We start from the raw sequence: 13,723 nt of genomic DNA on the forward strand, positions 1-13,723 counted from the left end.
GACCAGCTCGCTCCCCAGATGACCATAAAAATGGATAGTGTCCTATATTCATGGTTTTCTAACAACAATAACAGTACAGTAGCACACATTATTACCCCTAACAGGATTGTGTCAAGAAAGAAACACAGTTAAGATAAAGGCTTTACTTATTTTATTACAAAGATAAGGCATAGCCATGATAAAGTGGTTTTAGAATAAGGATAAGAAGATTTAGGAATAAAAATGTTTGAAGCAATTTGGAACAATTTCACACAACTAGTAAATTATATATAAAAGTCTTAGAAAAGAAGCCTACTACAAGCTACAATGAAAAAAAATATTGTAATTGAGGCACGAATGTTCTTTGGGAATATTTCAATAAAGATTTGGCTATAGTTAATTAGTACAAACACCGGTTTAGAGGAGCCAGTCCATTACTGAAACACATTTGTAGAAATAAGAAAACTAAAATAGTAAAAAATTGGCTTGTTTAATTTATTGTTAAATATAAATATGTTAAATGGCTTGTATTCATTCAGTTTAATCAGTTATTGTTTATGTGATGACATTTTTACATTTTTCAGATATTTGTGATATTGCGACACTTTGGATACATTTTATAAAATTATACCTAAAACAAATCCACAGAGTAAAATTAGTCAATTTCTTTGAGATCAATACCAAGATATTCGCAGGCCTACTCACAGGTAAAGTAAACTTTGTACAACGATAATCATTGTTATACAAACCATAATCACAGACAATTATTATTCTTACAACCTATAAATAACATTAAACAATACATCAGATTGAGTAATGAATCCAAATGCATAAGATACGAGGGTTGTTTTTTTTTCAACCTCCGATAGGCTATGAACAAAAGACAAGTTCATATAAAACATTAAATTTATTACCAAAAGTTTGGTCCATTTATGGTTACTTTTTGACATAATCACCAAAGAGATTGAGACATTTGCTATATCTGTGCACCAGCTTTTTAATAACCTCTTCAAGAAAAGTGGCCGCCAGTACATTCAAAAAACAAAAAAATTCAAAAAAACAAAAAATGTAAAAAAAATAAAAAAATCAAGAAAAAATAAAAAAAGGACTTTAAAATTTCTAGAAATTCAGTAAAAAAAGCAATAATTGTGAATCTGTGGTTTATTTAACCATCCTGTCAAACTGTTGAACCAAGTCATCTGAAACGACAGTAATGAGCTGGTTCAACAAGTTGGCAGAATGGTTAAATAAACCACAGATTCACCATTATTGATTTGTTAACTGGATTTCTAGACATTTTAAAGTCCTTTTTTTATTTTTTATAGATTTTTTTATTTTTTGACATTTTTTTGTTTTTTGAATTTTTTTTGTTTTTTGGAATGTACTGGCGGCCACTTTTCTTGAAGAGGTTATTAAAAAGCTGGTGCACAGATATAGCAAATGTCTCAACCTCTTTGGTGATTATGTCAAAAAGTAACCATAAATGGACCAAACTTTTGGTAATAAATTTAATGTTTTATATGAACTTGTCTTTTGTTCATAGCCTATCGGAGGTTGAAAAAAAAACAACCCTCGTACAAATTTTAATTTGTAATGGGCTACCGAAATAATTTGGTACTATGTATGTACAGTTATTTACATATATTTACCGTGGTAGATTAACATTGCAGCTTCAATGTTGTAATGACTTTTTACATGTAATACTATAAGTATTCAAAACCAACAAATGGTAAAAATAAGTTTATAAATTATAAAGTCCAAGTAATAGGCCTACTTTAATGTAGGGGTGGGTGATTATTCCAATATTGATCAGTATTTTCAGTGATTTATTTTGATATACGTACCAAGGTAACGGACATCCAAAGCCAAAATGGGTGATCTTTAAATTGTATATTCAAAAAGACTGTATGCAAATAGTGAATAGTAGTTATTTATCACACTCCTCATAAATATTATTTAAATTAGGCTTTAACATGCCTAATCAAGGGGTAATTTATTAAACATTTTGTGAACACGTTTGGACAAAACTTATTTAAACAATAATTCTCACACACTCTTACTTAAAACATAAACTAGTATTACTGAAACAGTCTTGTGAAAACGAGGAAGTGCAAAAAAATACCTTTTAAATATTGATGTGTTGATTCTCAATACAGATTCTCGATACCAAATTGGCCGTTGGTATCGGTAACGAGAATCGATCGTAAAAATTCTATTCCAATTTCTGTCACGCCTGTGTGAGTGGAAAATTACCGACAACGACGTTTCCGTGATCACAGGAGATGTTCATGATTCTGCCGCGATCACGGAAGTTGACGATGGTGTCTTAACTGCCACGGAAGATGTTCATGATTTTGCCACTATAGCGGACTTTGTCATTTCCGACAACGGTAGATGATAATTATGTCTACACGGTCGCGGGAAGTGTTCATGAGATCCATTCAGAAAATTTGATAAAACAATTAAAAAAAATTGGCGTCGGTATCGAGAATTAAGAATCAATTTTTCAGGTATCAGTATCGAGAATCAATAAATTTTGGTATCGACACATCACTACTTATAAATATTACCTACCACTCAACATTCTGTAGTACAAATTTTAATGAAATACCGCTGCATGGTTTTTTTCATAAAGAATAAGTTAAACTTAAAAAATGTATGCAGATTTTAGTACATGGTTTTTTTACTGTAACTCCTTAAATTTGTTATCAACAATGCTGTCTAGCAAATTCTGATTTGAGCTTGTTTGGGACAATTAAATCCTGTAGGGTAGACTCAGGGCTATGATGAGGAGGGTGAGTGTGGGGGAAGGTAGACTGGAACACACAAGTAGCCTGGCTGTCGGTCGTGGTCTGTCCTGGGATGTGGAGAACTACCTCCGTCACAGCAACATGGCACCTGCACAAAAATCATTTTGTCCAACATCTCTCAACAAAAACATTTAGACGATTTAATTAGATTAACCAACAAAAAGCCTTAAGAATAAGACTTTGTAACTCATAGCTTGACTATGAATGAGCACAGGATTTGAAATAAGGCCGTTGTTGACATGGTTTTGCGAAGTAAACAAGTAAAAACGAATCAGGCAATGAGACAACAGATAAATTATAAAGCCAAAATCTCCAAAGCCTCAGAGACTGGCCTGTTCTGAAGCTATTAGTTTTGGTCCCCGATTAATTTGATTACTGTGTATATTGTACCATTAGGCTAGCTTGCTCCACACGACTATTATTTTATTTCAATATGATACGAGGGTAGTTCGGAAAATAACCTCCGTTAGCTTCTTGCGTGGGAAGTGTAGGGGTTCGCGCCACCATTCTTGTGCCAGCCGTGGTAGTGTAAAGGTCGTCTGAGTGCTAGTTTTTTTGCCGTTGCTAGTCAAAATGAGTACTGCAATCGAACATCTCGGTTTTAATAGCTAAACAGTATTCAGCAGCAACTACTCATAGAGAAATTTGTGCTGTGTATGGACCTAAAATAATGAGTATGGAGTTGTACGGGAATGGGTTTGCTCGATTAAAAATGGACGAACGAACGTGCATGATGAAGAAAGAAGTGGCAGGCAATCTGTGGTCAGTGATAAAATGGTTGAGAAAATCAACCACGTTGAATTTATGGAACGTGGTGCAACAATCAATGCGGATTTGTATGTTGAAACTCTGATGAACCTAAGACGGGCGATCCAAAACAAACGCTGCGATCTACTGCCATTTGGCGTCGTCCCTCTGCATGACAACGCATGTCCTCCTACTTTCCAAAAAACCAAGGACATTATGGTCTGAAGGCAGGTCCAACTCGTTGCTATGTACCACCTGAACAATTTATGAGTGCCCTTTGTTGTCCCCTTTGGTTTTCCATAATTTTTCACATCTAAGGTGTAGTACTGTTTTTCTTGCTACCACCTTAATAAAGATGATGATGACGATGGGTAGTAATATCAAGCCGACAATCAATGGCTGCTCCAGGACAGCTGCTTACTGCCTCAGTTATTATAAGACCAGCAAGTCTCTGAGCTCCTGCTAAAGCTTTAACTGCTGCAGTAGATTCCATCTTGGGCCACCACACAAGCGAATCATATGTCAAGGCAAGTGGGAAACAGATACGTATACAACCAGTGCAGGAGTCTAGGCTGTAACCCCTATGTTCCGCCAACCAGTCGCCTGCATGCTATTAGGGACCACTTACCACAGTCAATGACTCTTTGAAGATGTGGTCCCCACTCCCCAGTGAAGTGATCTGTCCAAAATTACACCTAGATACTTTACCTGATTTTGCAGCTCGATTTCGGTACCCTGCAGTATTAGCGGGCCGATCCCTTCCAGTTTTCTCCTTCTTGTGAAGGGTACCATTACAACTTTACCAAGGACTGTTTGGATCAGTTTAAATGGGATGTTTTTCACATCCTCCATATGGCCCAGATTTTGCTCCAAGCGACAACCACCTATTCAATCACATGAAAAAATGGCTTGGCTCACAGCGATTTGACAATGATGAAGAGCTGAAAAATGCAGTTCCAGGATGGCTCGAGGCACTGGCAGGTGATTTTTTAAAGAGGTAATTTCAAAGTTTGTCTATAGATATGATAAGTGTTTAAATGTCCAAGGGAAACTATATTGAAAAGTAGAGGAAATACATAGTTTTAAGATGTATATAATAAACATGTTGTTTTTACTTCTATGTATTATTTATTGAAGAACAGAGGTTACTTTCCGAACAGCCCTCGTATATTTCAATTCCATCACCTATTGTTACGTAAGATATTGATATAATACCTTATAAACAGCTGTTGCAGTGGGGGGAGGTGTGGTGTCTGTGTAGGGATGAGGGTGGAAGCTTGTTAACAGAGGCAGTGTAACCTCGGGAGCAGTCGGTTGTTCTCCCTCTTGGTGCACACAGCTCACTGTAACAAACACAAACTTCTAAATACAGTAGATACTATAAAATTTTACTTTGTTGATATTTGACTTAAAAATTTTGAAACTAAAATAAAGCTTGGAGGAAGAAGCCGATGGCTGCCAAGCTGATACTCAGACAAAGTTGGCTAGTGGTTAAGGCCACATGAGTGGGGACAGCTGATGTTTAAAGGATTCCACACTACTGAGGTCAACAACATGGCCAGGGAGCATGAGTGCAGAGGGTTAACTACAAGCTTCTTGTACACATTAATACAAATCGACAAGATCTAAAAGTGTTTTATCTTTTTAAAAAATTTTAAAAAAATTACTGACATTGTCAGGAATTAAAGGAAATGGACAGGAAAGCAGGCTTACCTTTAAATAAGTCCATAGAGACACATATATAAACCTCTTGTGTAAACGTGATGTATATATATACATATGTGTCTCTATGGACTTCAAAAGGTCATCATTGGGTTGATACAACTACTATGAGGAGGCACATTTAAAATACATTTTTCAAAATGTCAAATTTCTTCTGAATTGTGTTGATCTGCTGGTAAATTTGCAAACACCGTTTACATTGTATGTTTATACCTGACTCCAAGAGAAGGTCTTCATGACTCCGCTTGGTGGAGTCTCCAGTACCACTGTCCTTGCTGCTACTGGAATGTTCAGACTTGTTGTCCAGATGGACTGGAGGTAGAGGAGGGGGGGAGTTGAGCCTCTTACGGGTCTGGTAGATGATGATGACCCACACTATGGAAGTTCCCACAGCACAGCACACCACTGTGATGATGATCACTCCTGTCATATCTTCCTCACTTGCACTGCTGTCGTACACTGCAACAGATAGACAGAGCAATTGTAATCTTTGAACATTTACAGTTTTACTTCAAACTATTATTAGACAGTTCATTTATAAAGAATGTTACTATAGCGATCAATTTTTTCCAGGCAATTCGGTCATCATCATGACCAATCGGGGACATAGAGAAACAAAATGGTGTCCTCCACTTGCTTGGACACAATTACAGAGGGTCTACGAAATCTTGCTTAAAATTGTAAGGAGTTTTCCAGTAGAATTGAAGAAAAATTCCTGATTATTAAGTACTACTAACAGAGCTCAGGGCTATTACTACCAACCTTTGGGCTTCATAACACTCCTTATATAGTAGTAAATACATTTAAAAGAATTTTTTTTTAATTACATAAAGCTTTTTTAACCACTAAATGCAAGATATCAGGCATATCTTGTGGTCTCGGTGACAGCAGTAATCTTCTCTCGCGATAGTGGCAATACCGCCTTCAAGGCAATCAGCCTTTCGGTTAACCAACATTTCACTTCAAATTCAAAATTCAAATTATATATTAACTAATAACATCTTTACAACATCATAACACTTGACAAGGCTTTGGATAATTGCTCTACTATATTAAATATAGTAGTGTGTTAATTATCCAAAGCCCAGTTTAATGTCCTAAGTTTTTTTCCTGAAGGGTTGATTTGGTTCTTAGAGTTTCCAGCATATTCCATAGTAAAGGCTGTCTCAAAATTTGAGGCAGACTACCTGACCAGAGGGTAGACCAGGACACTGGCTAGGTTGACCCTCCTGACCCTTGGAGTAAATCCTATTAACCATGGCCTCACTGAATACTCCACTGAAAAGTTTAAATATACTCGATTCGTTATATCTGAAAATAATGTATTCTAGGTTATCACAAAACAAAATGTTTCAAGTTCGTACCATGAACATCGGCCAACTTTAAGTATTAAAACAAACTGCTTTTTTTTCTCTTGAGACCTAGTAGAAACTTAATTTAGTATTAATATTGCATTATATAATAATAAAAAATGGCATGAGATAAGCAATTTAATGTGTTACAGTCAAACTTTCTTTTATATACTGAATATAATAATTACGTAAATATAATTAATTTGTTTCAGATTATTTTAAACATAATTTTATTTTTTCTAACACAGTGAAAGTTCAACTGCAACACATTAAATTGAACATCTCATCTCATACCTTTTTATGATATCTACACAATTTACTACTAATATCAATTAGTAATTAAAAATTAAGTATTTTACTTAGCTACGAGAGGAAAAGATTGTTTTAATACTTAAAGTCGGCCGATTTGCATGGGACAGACATGGAAATACTAAGGCTATTCAGAAAGTAAAGAACGTTTTGTTATGACGCAGCTACCTGTGCGCCGATCGCACACATTTTGCTGCGTACGCACTCGGCAATTCAGTCGGCGTTCAGCCGTGACAACGGGAGCATTCTCGTGCTGCCAGTTTTTTCACAATTTCAACTTAAGCTGAGCACTGCGATTAAAAATCCCGCCAGTTAAGAAGTGCGGTCAATGATACGATTTTTGTTGGAAAAAAACTTAAAACAGAAACTTCTCCTCAAGTTTCACGGACTTTGTTGTTTGAAATTGCCACACAACTAGAAGCAAATGCTCTGTTATCAGGAATCAGCGCTTTTCGTGAACCTTATCATCAATTTTAGTGACCAATTCCATCAGTCACAATGATCGGGTGTCCGCCCTTCGCTTCGTCATGACTCATGAGTGTCAGCTCGGCCATTTTTAAACTGAATGCACTATTTTCTCACAACTTTCATTCATTACGTTGTTTCCTTAAACTTCACACACTTGGCGAAAAATGTCTATTGGTTTTAAGTTTTTTTCCAACAAAAACCAAATCACTGACCGCACTTCTTAACTGGCGGGATTTCTAATCGCAGCGCTCATCTTAAGTTGAAATTGTGAAAAAACAGGCAGCGCGAGAATGCTCCCGCTGACACGGCTAGACGCCGACCGAGTTGCCGAGTGCGCACGCACCAAAATGTACGCGATCGGCACGCACCTAGTGGCATTAGAACAAAACGTTCTTTACTTTCTGGATGACCCTCGTATTTGTTTTTATGGAAACTTTAAATATATTATAGGATATAAAAAAATTATTATATTTTCAATTATTAGTTACATTTTTACTTTTATGTGGAGAATACAGTGATGCGTGGTTAATGGGATCTAAGCATAAGGATGGGAGGGTCGGCCTAGCCATTGTTCTGTTCCACCCTCTCTTGGTCAGGTGATCTGCCTCAACTTAAGCTGAGACACCTATTGAATACGGTACCTACTAAATTGTAGATCTTTCCGTGAGAGCCGCGTCAAATTGGTATTTCCACTATTTACATGGTCTACTATTGTTTGATAGTTACCTGGCAGCACAGTGAGCGTGACCTGACCCCGCTCTGAGCCCAGAGTGTTGGTCAACTCACAGGAGTAGACACCCTCGTCTGTCAGTTGAGTGTCCATGATGATCAACAGCTGGTCCTCTGCAGTGAAGAAGTGTCTGTCTGTGAGATGTAAAGGTCGTCCGTCCTTGGTCCAGCGTAAACACGGCTTGGGAGATCCTCCGGCCATACACTCCAGCACCACAGCCTCCCCGGCCCTCACCTCCTTGTCTTCCATCTTCTTCACAAACCAAGGTGGTTCTGCAACCATACCAATGGTTAGTTATCCATAGCGTAAATATGAAAGCATAATATTAGAATACAGTGGGACCTTATGCATTAGGTGTGGGAACACACTGTAAAACAAAAAAAAAAAAAAAAAAAAAAAAAAACAACACAAAAGCGCTGTAGAGAACATCAAGTAATGGCTAGACCAATAAATTCATGTAAAATTAGAGAAACAGACAATTTGTCAAAAAATAAGTCAGGAAATCGAGCTCTGCAGAGCTTTTAGGATTGTGACCAAAGAACTTGGTAACAAATATTGATTGGTTGAGAAATTTACACTTTTTTCATGATCACGACTGACGAAACATTTTTTTTTAAATGCATTAAATGCATAGGCCTTAATATATTTTTTATAAGAGACTGCAAAAATGAAAGAGAGATTATTATTTTTAGGCAAACTGAAAACACCAGAGGCTAATGTTCAGTTGAAAATTTTGAAAGCACAATATAAAGATGCTATTCATGAGGCTAAGCTTAACTTTAACGTAAATAAAATTGAAAGGAGTAAAAACAAGTGTAAGGCTGCGTGGCAAATAATTAACATTAATAGGCCTAATAGTAATTTGTTAAGTAAGAATCAGGAAGTCAATATACATCCCCATGTATTTAATGAATATTTTATTAATTCAGTTAAAGATATTAAGAAACAAATAGATAACCCCTGTATTAGTGTAAGAGACTTAGTGCATAAGGTAAATATTAATCATAAGGTTTTTGAATGGAAGTTAATCTCACCCAGTGATGTTATTGATGCTGCAAAGAGGATGAAAAACACAAAAAGTAAAGATATTTATAATTTATCTAATGATCTGGTTAAAAATATAATTCACAGTATTGCTCAACCGTTATCTTTTAGCTTTAACCAATGTCTGCAGGAAGGTATTTTTCCTAGTAAATTAAAAATCTCAAAAATATGTCCAATTTATAAGAAAGGCGCAAAAGACAAACCTGAAAGCTATCGACCTGTGTCGCTGATTCCAATTGTTGGTAAACTCTTTGAAATGTTGGTTTATGATCAAGTTAGTTATTTTTTAGAAGACAATAACTTTCTCAATTTTTCTCAATTTGGTTTTCGGAAAGGAAAATCTACTATCGATGCTGTGGATCGGCTCGTAAGAGAAGTGCTCATGACTTTTGAGAACAAAGCCTATGCTCAGGTCACTATGTGTGATCTGAGCAAGGCTTTTGATTGTGTTGACCATGATGATCTTTTATTAAAACTTAACTACTACGGGTTTTCTGGTAATTCATTAACTTTTTTTGAATCTTATCTTAAAAATAGACTTCAAACAGTCTCAGTTAATGGTGAACATTCCAAGGAAATCTTGGTTCAATATGGAGTCCCACAGGGATCTGTTTTAGGACCCCTGCTGTTCTTAATTAGTATTAATGATCTTCCTAGCTCTGTTCGTACAAAGTCTTTGTTATATGCTGATGATACCACTTTTGTAGACATTTCTGATGACTTTGTTCATCTCAATTTACTTGCCCAGACAACTTTGAAAGACGCTGCAACTTGGTTTAAAGCAAATGGATTTTTACTTAACAATCAAAAAACTCAAAAAATGTCATTTACATTAAGAACTGTAGATGGTGTAATTACTGATGATTTGGCCTCAAATGCAAAGTTTTTAGGAATTTATATTGATGACAAGTTAAACTGGCAACCACATATTGAGCACATATCTTGTAGACTTTCACGAGTTATCTATCTTTTAAAACGATTGACAATGTGCGTTCCAAGTCATTATCTAAAAACAGCTTACTTTGCCTATTTTCAATCTATTCTTAGATATGGTCTGATTTTGTTTGGTAACTGTGCTAAAATTGATGACATTCTTATCCTTCAGAAGAAGGCAATTAGAGTTATGACCAAGTCAGATGTAAGTGCTCATTGCAGGCCTTTATTTATTCAGTTGGAAATACAAACCATTATCAACCTTTACATTTTTGAACTTGTATCTTATATACTAAAAAAATCAGGATCTTGTTACACTCACTGGGGATATGCACAGTTACAACACTCGTAATAGGGATAAAGCAGTAATTGAGTACAATAGGCTCAGCAAATCACTGTCTAGTCATGTAGTACTATCCCTTAAGGTATATAATAAAGTAATTAATCTTAGTAAGAAATATGCTGTTAAAGTTTTTAAGAACAAATTTTATGAGTGGTTATCTAAAAATCCTTTCTATTCACTTAGTGAATTTTTCTTATTAAAACAGATAGAATTTTAATGTTTGAAATCTGTTATGTATAATTTTTGATTCTTGTATAGTTCCTATGAATTGTATATTTCTATGATATGTGATATTACCCTTAGGCCTAATTATTAGTATAGAGACTTGGCATTTCTGCTGTAAACTTGACTTTGTTAATGCTTATGTAGCCTGAAAGACAATAAACATATTCTTATTCTTATTCTTATGATATATCCGGGACCATGGGAGATGTTCAATTTTTACCGCAATCGTGGTGATGACCACCATAAAACAACCGTACAAAATGTATAATCACAGGAAATGATCCAATATTATTGCTATAACAGTGTGTTGGATGCATATTACACCAAATTTTTGATTGCTAAATGTATCACTGCTTGTCTAAATACATCATAACATTAAATTCATTAAATAAAAAAGCTCAGGCTAGCACACCTCTTAAAAATTACGCTGTGTTTACATTACAACTACGATATCAAATTTGATGACGCTCATGTCACATTAAAGTATAACATAATGAAACATTTATATATTAGGATAAGACATACTGTCAGCTATAGACAGTGGTTCAAATGACTCTACCGTGGTCAATAAAAAAAGGAAGCACAAAACCACGTTTATGTTTTGTATACCTTTAAAATTTTGTTACATAACCTCGTTGTCCAAGAAAAATAACAAGGAAATTTTATAAATTGTGTTTTCTTAGTCTAATTTGTTGGCTAAATATAACCATTTCTGCCCATTATTTATATGCAGTAGACTCCCACGTTATTGTTTTTGGAACATGAATGAGAGAAACCCATGAAAGAATAGAAGAACAAAGAGAACGAATAAGCTGTATTTTTGTGTCATTGCAATCTTCATCTAATTTTGACTGTTGTTAATATATTTAATTACTGTAATTTTATCCTTTTTACGATTTATTTAATGTTTTTACCGACATTCTTTTGTCCTGAAACAGCATGTAGCAGTTAGCAGTAGCCTATGACTAGCAGTAGGTACTGGAATTTCTATTAATCTGTTATTTACAAGATTTATTGCTGTACAGTGTTTGGAATTTGTTTGAAGCTGTGATTTAAAGTTACAGTTTTTAATACTGAACCAAGGCTAATGAGTTAACACATGAGGTTGAGTTCATAGAATCTGTAATAAATTCAATTGATGAGGGAGAAAAGGTTGTAGGAGTTTTCTTGGATGTAACTAAGGCTTTTGACAGTGTCTCACATTCTTTACTTATTAATAAATTGGCAAAACTAAAAATTAAAGAACCTATGTTATCCTGGCTAAAAAGCTATTTAACAAACAGAAAACAATATGTTGAGCTAGTTTACAATAATCAAAATAATTTAGTTATACAAAAATCAGAGATGAAACTAATTCACCATGGGGTGCCCCAAGGCTCAATTTTGGGACCACTTTTATTTTTAATATATATAAATGGATTACCTCAAGTCATTTCTGGTAATAAGGGAAACAAAATTTGCATCTATGCAGATGAGGCCAATTTGAAAATAAGTGGCAAATCTGCCATAGAAATAGAACAATCTATTAGCAATAATCTAAGTGATATAAATAACTTCTTTAGTGATCATCAACTATTGCTCAATATTTCAAAAACAAATTTAATGCCAATCAGCGCCACCAACAACAAAAATAATAAATTAAATCCCATCTCAATTACTATAAATAAAAATAAAATATCTCCAATAACTAACACAACATTTTTAGGTTTGATAATGAGTAACAATTTAAGTTGGGATTTACATATTGAACAGATAGCTAAACAAGTCACATCTGGTTTGTATGCTTTGTATAAATTATCTAATCTTTGTGATCTTAAAACACTAAAAATGATATATTTTGCTTATATTCATTCAAATATAAATTTTGGTATCTGCATCTACGGAGCTACAAGTAAAAGAAATTTGGATAGGCTTTTAATTTTACAAAAACGAGCATTGAGAATCATATTGGATATTAAATGGAGAGAGACCGTCAAAGAGGAATTAAAAAAAATTGGAATTATGACTGTATATGAAGTAATTTTATATTGTAGACAAAATTTTGCAGACTTACCTCTATTAGGTGAATGCCAAACCTACAATACAAGAAATAGGGGTACTATTGCAGCACCTGCCCATAGACTAAGTCTATATGAAAAGAAAACTACCTATGCTGGAGGTAAATTCTATAATAAACTTCCTGATCACATTAAGAAAGAAAATAATTTTTTCAAATTTAAACAACATTTGAAGTACCACTTGTTGTCACTACCTCTATACTCTTTAGAATTATACATGTTAAATTAGTGTTTTGTTTCTATTAGACTTGATTTCTTTATGTTAAGTTTTAGATTTAGTATTTGACGCCATTCCATGTACTGATTTATGTACAATATGAAATAAAGACGATTTGATTTGATTTGACATCATGAAGTTTGTAACAAATATTTATGTCATGTTGGATTAACATGGTATTTAATTATCCGTGGTCCCCCCATTACCCTAGATAATCGAGGTCTTGCTGTAAAATTAAATTAGTATACAGCAAGTTCCAGCTACCTCCAATTTCACTATCAAACTCTCAACATGAAAACTTTACATAGGCCTAGATCAGAGTAAAGATTTCTTGTGGTTCAGAAAATAAATTACCTCTTTGGTGGAAATTAAAACATAAACAATACGTTATACAAATGATAAAAATTACAAATAATAAGGAAACACACTATAAAACTTTGTGGATTTTGAAGGACATCTAGGACCCTGTTGAAATATCGTGACTTTTCTTGGAGATTGGGGATATCGGGGAACTTCCTAAACACAACTCATCTAAATAAACAAATTAAATAATAATTTAAAAAATAAAAACATAAAATCCCAAGTGACAGGCTAATTTGTATGGGTTAAATGTGAGGGGTAATGCAAAAAAGTTAACTGTTGTTGGAAGGAATAAATACTTCTTTCAACATTTAGAAAAATTGAAATATACAAATATTTACATCTATGTCACTTATTTTTTTTTATTCTATTATTAGAGTAATACACCTAAATAAGGTAGCTTGAATTTATCAGCAGAACAAGGTAA

The 13,723-nt window shown here is 34.4% G+C and overlaps 1 protein-coding gene across 1 annotated transcript in view; it reads right to left on the reverse strand.

Moving 5' to 3' along the window:
* Positions 1-1,520: 1,520 nt before the first annotated feature.
* LOC129005626 (leucine-rich repeats and immunoglobulin-like domains protein 3) overlaps positions 1,521-13,723 on the reverse strand; it is a 62,932-nt gene continuing 50,729 nt past the window's right edge. The window contains exons 13-16 of the mRNA XM_054434583.1: positions 8,114-8,389; positions 5,472-5,717; positions 4,752-4,879; positions 1,521-2,877 (exon numbers count right to left, since the gene is read on the reverse strand). Coding sequence (XP_054290558.1) covers positions 2,761-2,877; positions 4,752-4,879; positions 5,472-5,717; positions 8,114-8,389 — 767 coding nt within the window. The 3' untranslated portion in view covers positions 1,521-2,760. The remainder of the gene's footprint in view (positions 2,878-4,751; positions 4,880-5,471; positions 5,718-8,113; positions 8,390-13,723) is intronic.

Source organism: Macrosteles quadrilineatus, unplaced genomic scaffold, assembly GCF_028750875.1.
Source record: "Macrosteles quadrilineatus isolate MER2022 unplaced genomic scaffold, UCM_ALF_1.0 Scaffold_28__1_contigs__length_1566739, whole genome shotgun sequence".
NCBI lineage: Eukaryota > Metazoa > Arthropoda > Insecta > Hemiptera > Cicadellidae > Macrosteles > Macrosteles quadrilineatus.